Here is a 22,245-nt window from a genome sequence, read left to right as displayed (position 1 = left end):
TATATGTGATTTGGTTTATGCAGATACAACATTTCAATGTTGTTAATTCCCAAAGTAACCAAAAACCTGATCTAATTAGCATATTCATAATGAGTTTGCAGCAAATTTGCACCAAACAGTAGAATGTTTGCCACAAGTTTCCCAGAATGTTTGCCAGAGGTTCACAAGTCGCTGCTAAATTGCCACAATGGTTTGCCACAAAACTAATTTGCATGTGAAAATGACATTACAGCACATTTGCAGCAAATTGACCAAAGATTTGCCAGAAGCCTGTTTTTTTCGGTAGGGGAAAAAACCCACGTACTCTAGAGATTGTGAGTTAAGGATCTCTTACATACAGAGATACATCAAAATATATACACATTCACACAAAAGTTTAAAAAAATGGACTCTGCTCGTCACTCATCCTGTGCTACGTGACTAACATCTAAAACATATTAGCCTTCTGCATTCCACACCCATGCCTCATTCCTTCCTCTGATGCTTCTCTGCATAGCATTCCGTCTTCTGATCTCTTTTTCCAGCCCTTTTCAACCTGTTTACAGTACATTCAGGGGTAATATGGTAAACTGTGTAATTCTTTTTTAAGCGTGCTTGATACAATATCCTTGAGCTGTAGTCCCACAGCAGTAGACTATGGGCAGTCCAGGCTAATGCAGATAATGAGTCTGATCTCTGAGGGTGGGTTGTCATGGGTGTGTGTATGGACGGGGGTCAGGAATGGGACGTTAGTTCTCTCTAATCAACACAAATTGTCTCCTGTGATTTCAGGAGGACCTTGGATGGACCTCTGTATGTGGGAGAGATATGAGAGTCTTGTCCCCTCTGTCTCTGGTTAGAGAGAGTTTATTGATTAAAACTGTGCAGGGCCAAGTACTGAATCACTCTTTCTCGAAAACACGCATACAAAACATCTCCGGTTTTATCTGATGTTTACAAGAAAAAGTTTAAAGCAGCATAGTCATGTATACATAGTGCCATAAAATATACTGTACACACAAACACCTTGGAAGATTACAGAATTAGAATCGCCTTTATTCACCAAGTACGTTTACACATACCCAGAATTTGACTTAGTGAGATGCTGCCAGCAAAAGACAATATACAAACAAAATACAAACACAAGTCCACATATACATCATACAGAATACAATAGAAAATCAGAACAGTAAACATAAAACAAGTATAGGCTGATTACAGGGGGAATATATCATTTACAGAGGAGATATCTATATAAGCAGAGGGAGGGATGCTGCCGTGATGAATATATCCAGTTGTGTAGAGGTGTACATAGTGAAAATGCAGTATAGTGCAGATTTGTACAACAGGTTGTTGATGACAAGGTGCAGTAGTCGGCTAAATGCAAAGTCACTTAATCGCTATGAGCCTGATGGCCGGTTGATGAGGGCCACAGCATGGGGGAAGAAAATGTTCAGGTGGTGGTCGGCTTTGGTAATGATTGACCTAAACTGTCTGCTAGAGGGGAGTCTTTGAAAGATGGGGTGTCTGGGGTGGGCAGGGTCGGTGATAATCTTTCCTGCACGCTTCCTTGTCCTGGAAGGCAGGTGACAGCCGATAACCTTCTCTGCAGACCGGACAATGCGCTGCAGTTTGCCCTTGCGGCGGGCAGACCCAAACCAGACGCTGATAGAAGAGGTGAGGATGGACTCAATGATGTCCGTATAGAACCGAATCAGAATTGTCAGAGAGAGTTTGAGTTTCTTCAGCTAGCGCAGATAAAACATCCTATGTCGTGCCTTCTTGGTCACCCCTGTGATGTTGTCCTCCCACTTGAGGTTGTGGGAGATGATGGTTCCCAGGTATTTGAATGACTTGGCCTTGCTGACGCCTGAAGCATCAATATCGAGGGGGAGAGATGGTGGGAGACATTTTCTGAAGTCAACCACCAACTGTACAGTTTTGACTGTGTTGACTTCCAGGTTGTTGCGACTGCACCAGGCCACCAGGTCAATCTCTCCATGTTACTTGGACTCGTCACCGTCTGAGTTGATACCGACCAGGGTGTTGTCATCAGCAAAGTTGAGTAGTTTGACAGATGTGTCATTGGAGGTGCAGTCATTGGTGTAGAGGAAGGGGGAGAGCATGCAACCCTGCGGCGCCCCTGTGTTGAGAGATAGGGAGTCTGAAATATGTTTTCCCAGCTTAACACACACATGCACTACTGTTGCACAAAAATAGCAGGTTAAAGGGTAGAGGAGAGTGAGCAGGACATATTTCCTGCATATTTCCGTATAATCCATGTCACTTCCCTGCCAGTCTCTTTATCTTTCTCCCCCCTCCCTCTCTCTCAATCCATTTCTCTCTCTCTCCCCATTCTGTCCCTTTTTCAGTCGTCTCCCCTCCCACTTCTCGCGAGAGTGCTTCTCTATGAGTCTCTCTCTCCCTCCCTCTTCTCCCTCCCTCCCTCCTCTCTCCCCTCTTTCTCTCCGTCTCTCAGGCACACCGTGTCTCAGTGAAGGGGATTCACCGTAACCAGCTGTGGCTTATTGTGATTCTCACCTCCGTCACTCTCTGCTCCCCGCAAGGAAACGTTCCTTTTTCTCCTCATCATTTCATTTATGTTTTTTTTCTCTGCCTCTAAATTAAATTTCTCCGGTGACATTTTAAAGCTGTCAACCAGACCTGTGGAAGGTACTCTCAAGAGGCACTGAGAGACAGAGAGCGTAGGATAAGTTTTACTCCAGATCAAAAGACACCTTTCTTTTTTTTCAGATCTCGTTCACCTTTTGATTGACAGACTTTTTACTATGGTAAACTAAAGACAGTGGCATTATAGCACAGGATTTTTCTAACCCAAACTCAAGATACAGGATTTGTTTAATTATCTCAATTCAAACGCAAAGAATCACCAGATTCCCTGAAGATTCTCTGTGGACTTTAATGGCTCTAGACATACCTGCAGTATGTGTGAAATTTGGGGAACCAGAGTGAGCTAGGTGATGGTTCAACGGGAAAACGGACCTAGATGCTACATTTTTCTGTTCAGGCTGCCAGTCTGTTTGCGGCTTACAATCAAGGTAAGGCACGCACGCACACACCACACACACACACCTGGCACTCCAACAGGCTGCCGGGCTCTGTCAGAGCAAATAAAGAGTAGTTAATTAAATAGGCATCAGAGTGTAACTCCCAGACATTAAGTCTGATGTGTCTGGCTGGTGTCGCACAGGGAGACTTAGAGCGGATTACATTTGTATTGATTTATGTCAGAGTTTTGAGAGAGAGAGACACAGGGAGAGAGAAAGAGAGAGGGAGAGGGAGAGAGAGAAAGAGAGAGAGAGAGAGAGAGAGAGAGAGAGAATCTGACTGAGGCAAAGTACAATTATAATTACATCCAGTCTGAAAAACAGTCTGCTGTTGTTTTGTTTTTATAGTCAATTCATATTTGATCTACTAGCTAATTAGAATACATTTTGTGGAAAATGTTTGTGTCATCCTCTGGGTATGTCATCAGAGATGGAGTATGTGGCCTGATTTGACTATCAGAGGATATCAGATGATATGTAAATTACCTCTGTATGAACAGCTGGATTTAGGATCCTAAGGGAACAACCTTTCCCTGAGGATCCTGACATTGATAGTGGGTTTAAAGGGCTATAAGAGCATGGATCTAAGACCAAACTCTTCCATCTAACTTTCATCAGAGTCTGAAGTGAGACTGCAGATTAGAAAAAAAGCTGATTAATAAAAAAATAAAATAATAATAATTGTGTAGGGTTTGTTCATGTATTATATGTTATTAATATTATTGGTTCCAGGTAGAACCCTTTTGGGTTCAAATAACAACCCTTTCCACAGAGGGTTCTACCTGGAACCAAAAAGGATTTTCCAATGGGGAAAGCCGAGGAACCTTTTTGGAACCCAGTATTGAACCACAGTACTGCCAAAGGGCAGCTAAGGTCACTGACATTTGTATTCTAGTCAGTCAATGCAGTTAAGTATATCGACCCACCTTACCATATTTATTGGAACATGATTGCATTTCCCAATTGCTGAATAGAATTTCAGTGAATTTGACCTTAAGTCCGTAGAAAGAAGTTTCATGCTCCCTAAGATACGCTTCCTTTGAAAAGGTTTTACTTTGTTTCTCTTTCTCTTTTCTGGGGATTTGCTGTCCGGTTCATCCCTGTTCTGCTCATTCTGCTATTACAGAAGCATAATCAGCATTGGATTTCATGGAGATTGTTTGTGGAGATTGACTTGATTTATTAAGGGCCAGTTCAACCAGTATATGTCTACTCCTGGACTAAAACGGCAATGGAGAATCTCCATTGAAAGTACCTTTTAGTTGAGGAATTGGCTACATCTGGGTCTGGGCAACCTGCCAATAAGGTTTGGGACACAAATGTTGTCACCCAGAAGTATCTAATTATACTCACATTTCCAGATCTTGATTAGCGAGACCAGCAGAAGGTCTAATTTAAGATTAGACTCCACTGTTAATCAAATTGGTTCCATCTAGCAACACATTCACTAGTACTACTCCGTATGTTCTCTCTCTCTCTCTCTCTCTCTCTCCCCCTTTCTACCTCTGTCATTCTCTCTCGCTCTAATCTTTCTCTCTTCCTCTCTTCCTCTCTTCTCAAGCTCTCCATTTTGTTCCCTGTCTTCCACTCCTCTTTCCAGCGATGGCCACTGCATCCATGGAACCTATGGTGATCTTGGTGGAGTGATCGTTAAAGAAAATATCTATTTATTTACAGTGCCTTCAGAAATTATTCACACACCCTTTTTCCACATTTTGTTGTGTTACAGCCTAAATTTTAAATGGATTAAATTGAGATTTTGTGTCACTGGCCTACACACAATACCACATAATGTCATTGATAGAAATGTTGTTGTTCTAAGTTTTTACAAATTAATTAAAAATGAAAAACTGATATGTCTTGAGGCAATAATTATTCAACCCCTTTATAGCAAGCCCAAATACGTTCAGGGGTAAAAATGCACTTAACAAGTCAGACAATAGGTTGCATGGAAACAATCTATGTGCAATAATAGTGTTTAACATGATTTTGAATGACTACCTCATCTCTGTACCCCACACATACAGATAATTGTAAGGTCCCTCAGTCGCGCAGTGAATTTCAAACACAGAGTCAACCACAAAGACCAGGTAGGTTTTCCAATGCCTCGCAAAGAAGGGCAACTATTAGTAGATACTGTAGGTAAAAATAAATATAAGCAGATTATTACACTTTGGATGGTGTATCAATACATCCAGTCACTACAAAGATACAGGCGTCCTTCTTAATTCAGTTGCCAGACAGGAAGGAAACCGCTCAGGGATTTCACCATGAGGACAATGGGGACTTTAAAACAGTTACAGAGTTTAATGGCTGCGATAGGAGAAAACTGAGGATGGATCAAAACCATTGTAGTTACTCCAACAACATTGTAGTTCCTCCAAAATACTAACCTACATGACAGAGTGAACTGAAGGAAGCCTGTACAGAATAAAATATATTCCAAAGCCCGCATCCTGTTTGAAATAAGGCACTAAAGTAAAATTGCAAAACATGTGGCAAAGAAATTTACTTTGTCCTGAATACAAAGTGTTATGTTTATGGAAAATCCAACACAACACATCACTGAGTACCACTCTTCATATTTTCTAGCATGGTGGTAGCTGCATCATATTATTTGTATGCTTGTCATTGGCAAGAACTAGGGAGCATTGTAGGATAAAAGGAAATGGAATAAAGCTAAGCACAGGCAAAATCCTAGAGGAAAACCTGATGCAGTCTGCTGTCCAACACACTGGGAGACAAGTTCACCTTACAACAGGACAACAACCTAAAATACAAGGCCAAATATTTATTTGTATTTTTTTCACTTTTATTTAACCTTTCACGAGCCTCTACCCCGGGTCCGGGATCACCCCCCACACACTGATTAGCATAGCTAGCATAGCTTCACAAGTAGATAGTAGCATCTAAATATCATTAAATCACAAGTCCAAGACACCAGATGAAAGATACAGATCTTGTGAATAAAGCCACCATTTCAGATTTTTAAAATGTTTTACAGGGAAGACAAAATATGTAAATCTATTAGCTAAACACGTTAGCAAAATACACCACTATTCTAACTCCATCAGTTTCTTACTCCTTCAGGTGCTATCACCAATTCGGCTCAACTAAGATATTGATATCCACTAACCAAGAAAAAACCTCTTCAGATGACAGTCTGATAACATATTCATGGTATAGGATAGTTTTTGTTAGAAAAAAGTGCATATTTCAGGTAGAAATCACAGTTTACAATTGCACCGACCATCACAAATCGACTAGAATTACTAGATAGAGCAACGTGTATGACCAATTTACTCATCATAAAACATTTCATAAAAATAGACAAAGCATAGCAATGGAAAGACCCAGTTCTTGTGATTTCAGACCATATTTCAGATTTTCTAAGCGTTTTTCAGCGAAAACACAATAAATCGATAAGTTAGCATACCACATGTGCAAACGTTACCAGAGCATCGATTCCAGCCAAAGAGCGCTATAACGTAATCACCGCCAAAATATATTAATTTTTTCACTAACCTTCTCAGAATTCTTCCGATGACACTCCTGTAACATCATTTTACAATATACATATACAGTTTGTTCGAAAAGGTGCATATTTAGCCATACAAAACCGTGGTTACACAATAAAAATACTAGGAAATCAAGCCTCAATATGTCTGACGTCATCTATCAGAGTGATCTAGTTTAATTGAAAGCTAATCATATACTTGACTAAAAAATACAGGGTTGACAGCAATCGAAAGACAAATTAGTTCTTAATGCAACCGCTGATTTACATTTTTTAAATTATCCTTACTTTTCAATACAGGGTTCGCCAAGTGAAGCTATACCAAACAAAATGGCGAAATATGCGTTTAAAATATTTCGACAGAAACACGATTTATCATATTAAATATTGGTTACTTTGAGCTGTTCTTCCATCAGATTCTTGGGCAATGTATCCTTTCTATGTTATAAACGTCTTTTGGTCGATAGATGTCCTCTGTCCTTCGAAATGTCCACCACCAACGACCGACACCCCAAAACGTGTCCAAAGTTTCAGAGTGCACAACAAATAAATTCCTCAAAATCGCACTAAACGGATATAAATTGCTATAAAACGGTTCAAATTAACTACATTATGATGTTTTTAACAACTATAACGATTGAAAACATGACCGGAGAAATATTGCTGGTCAGACAACGATTTGGAACGAGGCAAGTCCGATGGCCTTCACGCTTCAGGCGCACGACGAGAAAGGGCGGTCCCTATACATTTTGGTCTTTTATAATGGCTGTGAATGTCCCATCGATTTCATTCAAAACGTGATGACGTACAGACACCCAGAGGAAGACGTAGGCAGTGTCGGTTTCTTCATAGCATTCACTGTCGCCTTAAAAACAGACTCCAGATCAGAGGTAAAAATTTCTGAAATCTGAACCCTGTCATGAAAAGTGCTGTAGAAATTGTTCTGTACCACTCAGAGACAAAATTCCAACTTCTATAGAAACTAGAAGGTGTTTTCTATCCAATAATAACAATAATATGCATATTGTACGATCAAGAATTTAGCACGAGGCAGTTTAATTTGGAGACCCAAATATGCTAATGCGGAACAGCACCCCCTATAGTTGCAAGAAGTTTATTTAACCAGGTAGGCTAGTTGAGAACAAGTTCTCATTTGCAACTGCGACCTGGCCAAGATAAAGCAAAGCAGTTCGGCACATACAACAACACAGAGTTACACATGGAATAAACAAACATACAATCAAAAATCTATAAACAGCATGTGCAAATGAGGTAGGATAAGAGGGGTAAGGCAATAAATAGGCCATGGTGGCGAAGTAATTACAATATAGCAATTTAACACTGGAATGGTAGGGTGTGCAGAAGATGAATGTGCAAGTAAAGATACTGGGGTGCAAAGGAGCAAGATAAATAAATAAATACATTATGGGGATGAGGTAGATTGGAAAGGCTATTTACAGATGAGCTATGTACAGGTGCAGTGATCTGTGAGCTTCTCTGACAGTTGGTGCTTAAAGCTAGTGAGGGAGGTAAGAGTCTCCAGCTTCAGTGATTTTTGCAGTTCGTTCCAGTCATTGACAGCAGAAAACTGGAAGGAGGCGGCCAAAGGAGGAATTGGCTTTGGGGGTGACCAGTGAGATATACCTGCTGGAGCTCGTGCTACGGGTGGGTGCTGCTATGGTGACCAGTGAGCTGAGATAAGGCAGGGCTTTACCTAGCAGAGACTTGTAGATGACCTGGAGTTTGGCAACGAGTATGAAGCGAGGGTCAGCCAACGAGAGCATACAGGTTGCAGTGGTGGGTAGTATATGGGGCTTTGGTGACAAAACGTGATAGACTGCATCCAATTTATGTGTTGGAGTGTTGGAGGCTATTTTGTAAATGACATCGCCGAAGTCGAGGATCGGTAGGATGGTCAGTTTTACGAGGGTATGTTTGGCAGAATGAGTGAAGGATGCTTTGTTGCGAAATAGGAAGCCGATTCTAGATTACATTTTGGATTGGAGATGTTTAATGTGAGTCTGGAAGGAGAGTTTACAGTCTAACCAGACACCTAGGTATTTGTAGTTGTCCACATATTCTAAGTCAGAACCGTCTAGAGTATTGATGCTGGACGGGTGGGCAGGTGCGGGTAGCGAACGGTTGAAGAGCATGCATTTAGTTTTACTTGTATTTAATAGCAGTTGGAGGCCACGGAAGGAGAGTTGTATGGCATTGAAGCTCATCTGGAGGTTAGTTAACACAGTGACCAAAGAAGGGCCAGAGGTATACAGAATGGTGTCATCTGCGTAGAGATGGATCAAATAATCACCAGCAGCGAGAGCGACATCATTGATGTATACAGAGCAGAGAGTCGGCCCGAGAATTGAACCCTGTGGTACCCCCATAGAGACTGCCAGAGGTCTGGACAACAGGCCCTCCGATTTGACATACTGAACTCTATCGGAGAAGTAGTTGGTGAACCAAGCGAGGCAATCATTTGAGAAACCAAGGCTGTTGAGTCTGCCAATAAGAATGTTGTGATTGACAGAATCGAAAGTCTTACCCAGGTCGATGAAGACGGCTGCACAGTAATGCCTCTTATCGATGGCGGTTATGATATCGTTTAAGACCTTGAGCGTGGCTAAGGTGACCAGCTCTGAAACCAGATTCCATAGCGGAGAAGGTAAAGTGAGATTCGAAGTGGTCGGTAATCTGTTTGTTAACTTGGCTTTCAAAGACCTTAGAAAGACAGGGTAGAATAGATATAGGTCTGTAGCAGTTTGGGTCTAGAGTGTCTCCCCCTTAGAAGAGGGGGATGACCGCGGCAGCTTTCCAATCTATAGGAATCTCAGACGATACAAAAGAGAGGTTGAACAGGCTAGTAATAGGGGTTGCAACAATTTCGGCAGATCATTTTAGAAAGAGAGGGTCCAGATTGTCTAGCCCGGCTGATTTGTAGGGGTCCAGATTTTGCAGCTCTTTCAGAACATCAGCTATCTGGATTTGGGTGAAGGAGAAGTAGGGGAGGTTTGGGCGAGTTGCTGTGGGGAGCGCAGGGGTGTTGACCGGGGTAGGGGTAGCCAGGTGGAAAGCATGGCCAGCCGTAGATAAATGCTTATTGAAATTCTCAATTATAGTGACAGTGTTTTCTAGCCTGAGTGCAGTGGGCAGCTGGGAGGAGGTGCTCTTATTCTCCATGGACTTTACAGTGTCCCAGAACATTTTTGAGTTTGTACTACAGGATGCAAATTTCTGTTTGAAAAAGCTAGCCTTAGCTTTCCTAACTGCCTGTGTATATTGGTTCCTAACTACCCTGAAAACAGCGGAGGAGTAGGATTAGTGTATGGCTAAAGGCTAAAAGTACTGGCCGTCTAGCACGTTCGGAACAGAGAGTAAAAGTAGCAGGTTTCTGGGCACGATAGCATAGATTCAAGGCATAATGTACAGACAAAGGTATGGTAGAAAGAGAGTACATCGGAGGTAAACCTAGGCATTGAGTAATGATGAGAGAGATATTGTCTTTCGAGACATTTAAACCAGGTGATGTCACCGCATATGTGGGAGGTGGAACTAAATGGTAGGTTAAGGCATATTGAGCAGGGCTAGAGGCTCTACAGTGAAATAAGACACTAATCACTAACCAGGACAGTAATGGACAAGGCATATTGATATTAGGGAGCGGCATGCACAGCCAAGTGAATCGTATGGGTCCAGTGAGTGGTTGGGTTGGCTGGGGACATGGCGATTCAGACAGTTAGCAGGCCGGGGCTAGCAAGCTAGCAGTTAGCAGGCCGGGGCTAGCAAGTTAGCAGAAGGGCCTTAGAGGGACGTAGAGGTGGGGGAAAGTCTGTTTTTGCCTCCTCATGAGGTGACGTCGATAGACCAGTCGTGGAATTAGTAGGGTTCCAAGTAGCAGAGGGGTCCGAGTCCAATTGGCAAAATGGGTATAGTGGTCCAAGAAACTGGTCAATGGATCAGCTAACAGTCCAATATGCTCTAGATAGCTAGCAGGCCGCGGTTAGCAGAATGGGCCTTCAGGGGACGTTGCACCTGAGGAGCCTGTTGGACTCCTCGGGCAGATTATGTCGGTATTCCAGTCGTGAAGGATCAGCGGGGTTCCATGACCCGTAACGGCAGTAGAAGGGGTCCGGATATTGTAGCCGAGGAGGGGGCTTCAGGAGTAGCCCAGGAGCCCTCGCCGGGAGATGGGGATAGCCCATGCTATACACTGGAGTTACTTACCAAGAAAACGTTGATTGTTTCTGAATGGCCTGGTTAAAGTTTTGACTTAAACTCTTGCCAAAGATTTTCAAGCCGATTTAAAGTGGCTGTCTAGCCATGAACAACAACCAATTAGATAGAGCTTGAAGAATAAAACATTAAATAATGTGCAGATATTGTACAATCCAGGTGTGCAAAGCTCTTAGAGACTTACCCAGAAATATTCACAGCTGTAATTGCTGCCAAAGGTGATTCTAACATGTATTGTGAATAAATGTGAATACTTATGTAAATTCAATATTTCTGTATTTCATGTTCAATAAATGTGCAAACATTTCTAAAAACATGTTTTCACTTTGTTATTATGGCGTATTGTGTGTAGATGGGTGAGATAATTATTTATTTAATCCATTTTGAATTTAGGCTGTTAAACAACAAAATGTTGAATAAATCAAGGGTTATGAATACTTTCTGAAGGCACTGTATTTCCAATTCCTTTCTTCCCATAACCTAAAATTACCATAATATACATGGAACATCTGTTGTTGCTTCAGAAATGCAAATAATAGATATAATTGAATAATAATGATTGATAACATTTCCCTTGCTTATCTCTCTCTGCTCTCCCATGTCCCGCTCCCCCTCCATAGCGATGACCACTGTATCCATGAAACCCCTGCTGGTCCTGGTGGAGCGGATCCCCAACGCCACTGACCCGCCTTTTGACTCTGCCCCTTCCTCTCCTGAAAACACAGCCGCCACCTTCACCATAGGCTGTATACTCTCCCTCATGTGTCTGGTCGGCGTTTCCGGAAACATCTACACCCTCGTGGTCATGTGTCACTCCATGCGTTCCGCAGCGTCCATGTATATTTACATCATCAACCTAGCCTTGGCGGATCTGCTCTATCTGTTGACCATCCCGTTCGTTGTCTGCACGTACTTCCTGAAAGGTTGGTATTTCGGCGATGCAGGGTGCAGGATTCTGATCAGTATGGATTTCCTGACGATGCACGCCAGCATTTTTACGCTGACCATCATGAGCACGGAGAGGTACTTTGCCGTGCTCAAACCGCTGGACACAGTCAAACGGTCCAAGAGCTACCGCAAAGCCATTGCAGTGCTTGTATGGGTGGCTTCCCTGGTCCTTACTTTACCCATGATCCTCAGGATTCAGATGATGATGGTAGGTAGCAAGGCCATGTGCCAGCCGACCATCTCTCCGCTGTCCTATAAGGTGTACATCACTTTCCTGTTCTGTACCAGCATCGTGGCTCCGGGGATGATCATTGGCTTTCTCTACATCGGGCTGGCTCGCACCTACTGGATCTCTCAGACAGAAACCTTCAAACAAACCAAGAAACTACCAAATCAGAAGGTTAGTCAGTCAATCAAACTAACTATCTCCCTGCCTATCCATCATTTAGATATGCCAAAGGAATATCCTTTGGTAAAACAAGTGAATGTGATTGATTGCTGTAATCTTGTAAATCCCTGTCCAACAGGTCCTCTATCTGAGCTAGTTCTAACTCCATCTTGTATTTCTCTATTCTCCAGGTCCTCTACCTGATCTTTACCATCGTCCTGCTGTTCTGGGCCTGTTTCCTGCCCTTCTGGATCTGGCAGCTCCTGGGTCAGTTCCACCCCTCCATCGACCTCTCCACCAAGGCCAAGCGCAACATCAACTATCTGACCACCTGCCTCACCTACTCCAACAGCTGCATCAACCCTTTCCTCTACACGCTGCTCACCAAGAACTACAAGGAGTACCTGCGGAAGCGCCAACGTACCTGCACGGCGGGCAGCTACTTCAACCGGAGGAACCGGTTCCAGCGCTCGCCCAGGAGGTCGCTGTCCTCTAGCAGCCAGCAGTGCACGGAGAGTTTCGTGCTCACACACACGCCGTCACAGCGCACCATGCACAACAACAGCCTGTGAGGTAGGAGAAGAGGTTCTGGTCTTGGTCTTATTGTGGCATTATCTCCACATGTCTGCTCATTTATAGAAATGAAAAACAGTGAACCCATTTATAGTGATGTAATGTATGTCTGATGGAGTGAAAGAGGTGTGTTGTTGTGTGTAACTATGGCGAGGTCAGCCTGTGAGATAGATCTAGTAAACAGACTATGACATAGGAGGTCCATGCGTAGTTTGGGCAATTCCCCTGATGTTATCGCACATCTCTCCAAACATATTTGTTCCCATGGGAACTCCTTGTGCTTTACTGTAATGTAGACTACATCACGTCCGGTTGGAGGGAAGGCTGTTGTTTTTTGACTGGTTTGGCATGTGAATTCATAGTTTGTTTTAGTCTGTTTTTAGTCTAGTCTTCGTATTGTTTGAGTTAGCGTTTGGATTCAAGTTTTTATCCACATCACGGTTAGCCCTTGTGGCTGGGACTGCTCGAACCTGACCCGAGTTTGGATCCTATTGGCTAGCAGACTAGCAGTGCTAGCCTACCTGGGTTTTTATACATGGCTGGGCCCAAATGTGACAGGTGCGAGATGATTTCCATGCAAGAGGAGGGAAAAGGGGGGAACTGATCGATGGACAGGGGTTCGTCTGCCCTATATGCATCACCATCATGCAGCTTCAGGAAGAGATTCTCCTGTTGTTAGCTAAGCTGCGGTAGAAGCAGGACCTGCTATCAAACTTCACCCACAAAGCTGCAACCCAGGAGAATCGCATCTCGGTCTTGAGTGCCTCCTACAGTCAGGGTGCCGATGAGTCGAGCGCCGATCACTAGCCAGGCATAGGAGGTCCTGGAGAGTGGAAGTCTGGCTGGTCTACATCTATCCTGGAAGATCCGATTGGGCTATCAAACAGTTTTGCCCCAATGGAGGCAGACCTACCGGCCCTGGGAGTCGGCTCTGTCCCTGGGAATTGACTAACAGCCGGCCAGTAGCTACAACTTCTGTCCATACCACCAGCCTACCACACCTCCTGACGCCATCCAATGCTGCTGGTGCAGTTAGGCTAGCTTGGTTTGAGTCAGTTTTGGTCAATAACTCTAATATTGGCACCATCGTCACACATGTTGGGTTTAATGACATTCGCTTTGGACGACACTTGGAACTGAGGGAGGACTACAAAACTGTCTTTTAAACACCCTCGTTACCATAGAAAAATTATCTGTGGCCACCTCCCGTGCTATCAAAGTGGTCGGGAACATTTCTGCTGCCATCGTTGCCCTAAACAATTACCTCATGGAACTGTGCAATCTAAATAATGTTTCCTTTTGTGACTATTTTAATTTGCTATGGGAGCAACAGCGCTTTTTAAAATAGACAGGATTCACCCTAACTGGACAGGATTATTTCCAGCAACATGGCAAACTGTTTGTGAGACTGACGGTCTGGGTCTGTTATTGCTCCAGTCCTCCCTGTCATAATTAGTAACAAAGGACATGGAAAGCATGTTATGTCCCGTAGAAATGTGGCCAATGTAAGTTCCCTAATTTATGTTCCTCTGAATATCTCCACCAACCCGCCAGCTAGTTGTTAACTCAAAAAGGGTTATTAGTTGTATTGTGAATTCCACAAATATGGCGAACTCCTCGGTTTTCAAATCATGTAGAGGGCTTGTGCTGTTGCACATAAACTTGTGAAGCTTGATATCAAAGATGGACCTTCTTGATGTCTGGGTGCATGATACGAACCCTGATATTATGGTTCTCGTGGAGACCTGGCCCAAGGGGCAATATATGTGAAATCAACTTGTGGCATCTGTCACGTTCCTGACCTTATTTTCCCTTATTTTGTATTTATTTAGTATGGTCAGGGCGTGAGTTGGGGTGGGTTGTCTATGTGTGTTTTCTATGTTGGGTTTTCTGTGTTCGGCCTGGTATGATTCTCAATCAGAGGCAGCTGTCAATTGTTGTCCCTGATTGAGAATCATACTTAGGCAGCCGGGGTTTCACGTGTGGTTTGTGGGTGTTTGTCTACCGTGTTAGTGTTTTCACCACACGGTACTGTTTCGGTTTTCTGCACTTCGTTTTTTGTTTTGTATTTCAGTGTTCAGTTTCGGTTTTAATAAATCATCATGAGCACGAACCATTCTGCATATTGGTCCGATCCTTCTCGCCTCTCCTCGTCCGATGAGGAGGACGAAATAGACAATAGACAGCATCATGTTCTCTAAGTATCAGTATGCCCAAAAAGTTTGAGTGTTTGTGATACAGTGCCTTGAGAAATTGTTCATACACTTTGACTTATTCCAGATTTTGTTGTGTTACAGCCTGAATTCAAAATTAATTAATAAACAATAACAAAAACTCACCCATATACACACAATATCCTAAAATGACAAAGTGAAAACATGTTTTTAGAAATGTTTACACACTTATTGAAAATGAAATATAGAAATATACAATTTACATAAGTATTCACACACTTGATTCAATACATGTTAGAATCGCCTTTTGCAGGGATTACAGCTGGGAGTCTTTCTGGTCTCTAAGAGCTTTGCACACCTGGATTGTATAATATTTGCCCAATATTATTTTGAAAATTGTTCAAACTCTGTCAAATTTGTTGTCGATCATCGCTAGACAACCGTTTTCCAGTCTTGCAATATATTTTCAAGCAGATTTAAGTCAAAACTGTAACTCTGCCACTCAGGAACATTTAGTCTTCTTGATAAGCAACTCCAGGGTAGATGTTGCCCTTTTTGGGTTATTGTCCTGCTGAAAGGTGAATTAATCTCCCAGTGACTGAACCAGGCTTTCCTCTAGGAGTTTGCCTGTGCTTAGCTCCAGGTTTCTTTTTTATCCTGAAAAACTTCTGATTCCTTAATGATTACGAGCATACACATACACTATGCTTGAAAATATGGAGAGTGGCACTCAGTAATGTGTTATATTGGATTTGCCCCAAACATAACACTTTGTGTTCAGGAGTGCCTTGTAGAAGAGAGACCTAAGACAACAACAGAGCATGACAGCGACACATGACAACACAGCATGGTAGCAACACAACATGGTAGCAGCACAACATTTTTACAAACATTGTTAAGCACAGACAACAGCACGAAAGGCAAAAAGGTAGAGACAACAATACAGTGGCAAGAACAAGTATGTGAACCCTTTGGAATTCAATTTGATCTGATCTTCATCTAAGTCACAACAATAGACAAACACAGTCTGTTTAAACTAATAACACACAAACAATTATACATTTTAATTTCTTTATTGAACACACGGTATAAACATTCACAGTGCAGGGTGGGAAAAGTATGTGAACCCTTGGATTTAATAACTGGTTGACCCTACTATGGCAGCAATAACCTCAACCAAATGTTTTCTGTAGTTGCGGATCAGACCTGCACAACTGTCAAGAAGAATTTTGGACCATTCCACTTTACAAAACTGTTTCAGTTCAGCAATATTCTTGGGGTGTCTGGTGTGAACCGCTCTCTTGAGGTCCTGCCACAGCAACTCAATTGGGTTGAGGTCAGGACTCTGATTGGGTCACTCCAGAAGGCGTATTTTTTTCTGTTGAAGCCATTCTGTTGTTGATTTACTTCTGTGTTTTGGGTCGTTGTCCTGTTGCATCACTCAACTTCTGTTGTGCTTCAATTGGCAGACATGTTGCATTCTCCTGCAAAATGTCTTGATAAACTTGGGAATTCGTTTTTCCATTGAGGATAGAAAGCTGTCCAGGTCCTGAGTCAGCAAAGCAGCCCCAAACCATGATGCTCCCTCCACCATACATTACAGTTGGGATAGGTTTTTGATGTAGGTGTGCTGTGCCTTTTTTTCTGCACACATAGTGTTGTGTGTTCCTTCCAAATAACTCAACTGTAGTTTCATCTGTCCACAGAATATTTTGCCAGTAGCGCTGTGGAAAATCCAGGTGCACTTTCAGATGTTTTGGACAGCAGTGGCTTCTTCCGTGGTGTACTCCCATGAACAACATTCTTGTTTAGTGTTTTACGTATCATAGACTCATCAACAGAGATGTTAGCATGTTCCAGAGATTTCTTTAGCTGACACTCTAGGATTCTTCTTAACCTCATTGAGCATTCTGCGCTGTGCTCTTACAGTCATCTTTCCCTTATGGCCACTCCTAAGGAGAGTAGAAACAGTGCTGAACTTTCTCCATTTATAGACAATTTCTCTTACCGTGGACTGATGAAAATCAAGACTTTTAGAGATACTTTTGTAACCCTTTCCAGCTTTATGAAAGTCAACAATTCTTAATCTTAGGTCTCTGAGATCTCTTTTGTTCGAGGCATGGTTCGTATCAGGTTTGTATCAGGCAATGCTTCTTGTGAATAGTCAACTTACATTTTGTGAGTGTTTTTTATAGGGCTAGGCATCTCTAACCAACATTTCCGATCTCGTCTCATTGATTGGACTCCAGGTTATTTTAATGTAGTTTGAGTGTTTTTTTAGTATAAGACTGTATCATCTGCATATAAATGGATGAGAGCGCTTCCTACTGCCTGCGCTATGTTGCTGATGTAAATTGAGAAGAGTGTAGGGCCTAGAATTGAGCCTTGGGGTACTCCCATGGTTGACAGGAAGTGGCTGAGACATCAGATGTTCTGGCTTTACACACTGCACTCTATGAGAGAGGATGTTAGCACACCAGGCCAAACACCCCTCAGAGACACCAATACTCCTAAACCCACCCACAAGAATGAAATGGTCTACCATATCAAAAGCTTTGGCCAAGTCAATAAAAATAACAGCACAACATTGCTTAGAATAAAGGGCAGTGGTGATGTCATTTAGGATCTTTAAGGTTGCAGTGACACATCCATAACCTGAGCGGAAACCAGATTGCATATCAGAGAGATTACTATAGACATCAATAAAGCCAGTCAGTTGCTTATTGACAAGTTTTTCCAACACTTTTGATACACAGAGAACGATATATATTGGACTATAACAGTTAGGATCCGCTTGATGCACCGTGGATGCCTTCCAAGCACTGGAAACCTCCCCAGAGAGGAAATATGGGTTAAAAGGGTGAGAGATAGCCTTGGCAATGATACAGTGGATCAATGGATCCCTGATTCAGGAAACTAGGCGTATGTCGCAAGTCATGACTTCACAGGAGAGCCATTTGAACATACATTTTTTAAATGATCAAAATGCCTTTTTTTTGGCAGAAATGCCTTATAAACACGTGAAGTTTCATGTGCCTTAATAACAAACTTGTATGCCATCTGCAAATACGAATAAACCTGTTAAATTACGAGCCCTGTTGGTTAAGCCACAGAAAAAGCCAGCAACCTTCCCACTAACCATGATTGGCTGAGATAATGAGTGGGCTGGACATGCTGAGAGAGGAGTTCAGATTGGTCTGCCATATAGAGCTGGTCAGTCTGTGTTGGTAATCCTGTCGAACGCAGCTTTTTTTAAATGCATTGTGTAGTGGAGCTGCATAAGTGTTGCTCTCCACTTTCTGGAGGATCAAGTTTTGAAATCAACGGAATTAGAGTACGATAGCTAAAGAGAAGGAGAAAACACATGTCTCCTGATTAAATCTTCTAAGTAAGGGCAACCGTGGCATGGCATTCGTGACAGGGAGATGCATCCATCATGCATATTGATGTATATAGGAAAGATAATCTAGAGTTAGCTAGCTACATTTTCAGATATTACACGTTTCAAATTTTTACAGAAAGTTGTTTCATTTCAAGCTCAAGTGTACTGTTAGCTAGCTAGCCGTTTGCTCTGGGATACGACATGAATTGGCACTGTGTTCATTGTTGTTTAACTAGCTAATGTTAGCTGGCTGGCTCGTTAGCTAACGTTACGTGACGTGTGTGATCTTAAACGTTGTTTACCTAGCTAGATAGCTACATGTCTTAAGCTAAAGTGTACTGTTAACTAGCTAGCTAACATTAGCTGGCTGGCTCCATAGCTGACATTATTATTCGTATCCCAGAGCCATTTGCTTTTCTAGTTAGAGCCTAATGTTAGCTATCTAACATTGAACCTGGTTGGTTAGCTCCCAGCATATTCATGCAGGGTAGTAACAACATGATTTGGCACTGTGTTCATTGTTGTTTAACTAGCTAAAGTTAGCTGGCTGGCTCGTTAGCTAACATTACGTGATGTGTGTTATCGTACACTTTGTTTACCTAGCTAGGTTCATTGTTTACCTAGCTAGCTAGCTACATGTCTTAAGCTAAAGTGTACAACACCCATTGAATATGGCCGGTGTCAGTAAACGTCTGCAAAAAAAGAGTAATGAAATTGTTGCCAGCGGAGCTGGTTAGGCTGTTTTCATGCTATCCATACGTAAACAAATCATTGGCCAGAGTGTCAAGTGTGCGTTCTGAACGCTCAGAGAGCGAAACGAGATGGGTGAGGCTTAAGCTTAAGAGGGTGTGAACCATGCTGAATGGGTGTAGACAAAGCAGAGCTCTTCACTAAATACCAAAACATTCAAAAGTGATTTTCTCAAAAGTGAGTTTACAAGTTGATCAACTTTCAATTACCTTCCCATTGTTCCTCAAATGCAGTGTATGATATACCATTTTTTAGCTCTGAGTCTCTACTTTTATCCAATGTAAAAAACACAATTTCAAATTTTGCTACCTAAGCCCGAATCCAGGTGGTGAGTCACATTTTACTGTCAGCCATTGTTGCCATTGATGCTAATTTGACCATCAGAGGGCATGTGATGCGTTCAATTGCATTAGCCTACTTTATTCCAATATTTTTGTCATTCAGTGATATTCATTCCCTTAGTAATTTGTTATGGGGCTCCCGAGTGGTGCAGCGGTCTAAGGCACTGAGTCTCAGTGCTAGGCATCACTACAGACCCTGGTTTGATTTCAGGCTGTATCACCACTGGCTGTGATTGGGAGTCCCATAGGGCGGCGAGCAATTGTCCCAGCGTCGTCCGGGTTTGGCCGGGGTGGGCCATCATTGTAAATAAGAATTTGTTCTTAACTGACTTGCCTAGTTAAATAAAGGTTAAATCAAATGAAAATCCAGATGTACTTAGAAAACAGTGTATGTGGTGGGGTTATGCAAAGTGATGGGTGAAGTGACATGCCTCACAAACACCCATTAGTAAATGTAAAGTCCCTGAACTCTGCAAGTGTCTATTGTACTGCTGATAGCCCATCAAGGCTGGATGGCTTCTTTTGTATTCCAGTTTATTGCTAAAACATTTACACCTGGCCCACAGCATTGTTGCATACTTACAGAAAGAAGAGTGCATATTCACTCCATTCTCAGCCTGACTCTCTGCCACCAGATGCTTCTTTCTATTGTTGTTTTCTACTCGGTAACATTCCACAAGTAAATTTAATAAATAAAACACATACATTAAATAGCTTAGGTCTGGAAAATATGTTACTTGTTTAAAAAAATATATATTTCACCTATATTTAACCAGGTAGGCCAGTTGAGAACAAGTTCTCATTTACAACTGCGACCTGGCCAAGATAAAGCAACACAGAGTTACACATGGAATAAACAAACGTACAGTCAATAACACAATAGAAAAATATTGTACAATACAATAGAAAAAATATATATACAGTGTGTGCAAATGAGGTAAAATTAGGGAGGTAAGGCAATAAATAGGCCGTAGTGGTGAAGTAATTACAATTTAGCAATTAACACTGGAGTGATAGGTGTGCAGAAGATGAATGTGCAAGTCGAGATACTGGGGTGCAAAGAAGCAAAAAAATAAAATAGCAATATGGGGATGAGGTAGTTGCATGGGCTATTTGCAGATGGGCTATGTACAGGTGCAATGATCTGTGAGCTGCTCTGACAGCTGATGCTTAAAGTTTGTGAGGGAGATATGAATCTCCAGCTTCAGTGATTTTTTCAATTCGTTCCAGTCATTGGCAACAGAAAACTGGAAGGAAAAGCGACCAAAGGAGGAATTAGCTTTGGGGGTGACCAGTGAAATATACCTGCTGGAGCGCGTGCTACAGGTGGGTGCTGCTATGGTGACCAGTGAGCTGAGATAAGGCGGGGCTTTACCTAGCAAAGACTTATAGATAACCTGGAGCCAGTGGGTTTGGCAACGAATATGTAGCGAGGGCCAGCCAACGAGAGCATACAGGTCGCAGTGGTGGGTACTATATGGGGCTTTGGTGACAAAACGGATGGCACTGTGATAGACTGCATCCAATTCGCTGAGTAGAGTGTTGGAGACTATTTTGTAAATGACATCGCCGAAGTCAAGAATTGGTAGGATAGTCAGTTTTACAAGGGTATGTTTGTTTGGCAGCATGAGTGAAGAATGCTTTGTTGCGAAATAGGAAGCCGATTCTAGATTGCATTTTGGATTGGAGATGCTTAATGTGAGTCTGGAAGGACAGTTTACAGTCTAACCAGACACCTAGGTATTTGTAGCTGTCCACATATTCTAAGTCAGACCCGTCCAGAGTATTGATGCTGGACGGGTGGGCAGGTGCAGGCAGCGATCGGTTGAAGATAATGCATTTAGTTTTACTTGCATTTAAGAGCAGTTGGAGGCCACGGAAGGAGAGTTGTATGGCATTGAAGCTCGTCTGGAGGTTAGTTAACACAGTGTCCAAAGAAGGGCAAGAAGTATACAGAATGGTGTCATCTGCGTAGAGGTGGATCAGAGAATCACCAGCAGCAAGAGCGACATTGATGTGAAACAAAAAATATCTACTTTTTATTTGTGTGCATGCGGGACAGACGAAGAGCAATTCTTACTCTATTGTTCTAAATTCAATCACCTTTTTCTTCTTCATCCTCCTCATTCCGTTCATTCAAATTAAATTGTAATACATTTTGTCTCCAGCTCAACAACTCCAAATCGCTTTTGCATGTGCTCCAAAGGGATAACTTGAAATAACATGATATAGGTTAATTAAATAATCGAAAGGAAAAATTTGACTATTTAGCCTAGTGGATATAAGTATTTTTGGCATATCATGTGAAATAGGTGAAATGTTGCATGACAAACAGGTGCTGTTAGATTACAATATAGTTGTTCTGCCCGTTTGGAACAGTGTAAACAACACTAAATAAATTAGAAGTAATACCAGAGAGTCTTTTCTAATGAAACAATATTGTAAATTCTTTAATACAGTATAACAAATTTCTTTATCCAACATTTCCCGGCTTGGTGATCACAGAATCAGTAGGATATTAAACAAACACTCAAATAGGCTGCAGAAGCAGGACCCCAGGCATAGGGCTGAGTGACTCACTAATTCCTGGCTTTCGTTCAAAATAAGTTATATTATAATGCAGGGTTACAGACACATTCTTTCTGATTGTCTTCACCATATACCGTTTCTTTCCTCTTGCTACAATATATATTTGTAAGGGTTGATGCATTTTTTGTTAGGGCAAATCAGGTCTGTGATATTGATTTACAAATGTACAACTTTAGAGGACTTAAGCCTCGAATTCATTGCAAGTTTGCCACGTTACAATAGGACTCAACTCTGACCGCAGCATCTATCGGTCGTCTAAACTGTGGGGGATTTTTATCACACCTAGCCAAGCTGTTGGGTAAT

At 42.2% G+C, this 22,245-nt stretch overlaps 1 protein-coding gene across 1 annotated transcript in view; it reads left to right on the top strand.

Moving 5' to 3' along the window:
- Nucleotides 1-2,460: 2,460 nt before the first annotated feature.
- LOC139580818 (urotensin-2 receptor) overlaps nucleotides 2,461-22,245 on the top strand; it is a 74,453-nt gene continuing 54,668 nt past the window's right edge. Inside the window, exons 1-3 of the mRNA XM_071409851.1 lie at nucleotides 2,461-3,038; nucleotides 11,418-12,145; nucleotides 12,325-12,706. Of these exons, the coding sequence (XP_071265952.1) occupies nucleotides 2,987-3,038; nucleotides 11,418-12,145; nucleotides 12,325-12,705 (1,161 nt within the window). The 5' untranslated portion in view covers nucleotides 2,461-2,986 and the 3' untranslated portion in view covers nucleotide 12,706. The remainder of the gene's footprint in view (nucleotides 3,039-11,417; nucleotides 12,146-12,324; nucleotides 12,707-22,245) is intronic.

The sequence above is a fragment of the Salvelinus alpinus genome, chromosome 7, assembly GCF_045679555.1.
Source record: "Salvelinus alpinus chromosome 7, SLU_Salpinus.1, whole genome shotgun sequence".
NCBI classification, from domain to species: domain Eukaryota; kingdom Metazoa; phylum Chordata; class Actinopteri; order Salmoniformes; family Salmonidae; genus Salvelinus; species Salvelinus alpinus.
Note: the sequence above shows the minus strand (reverse complement) of the source record. Positions and strands in the feature narration are given on the sequence as shown.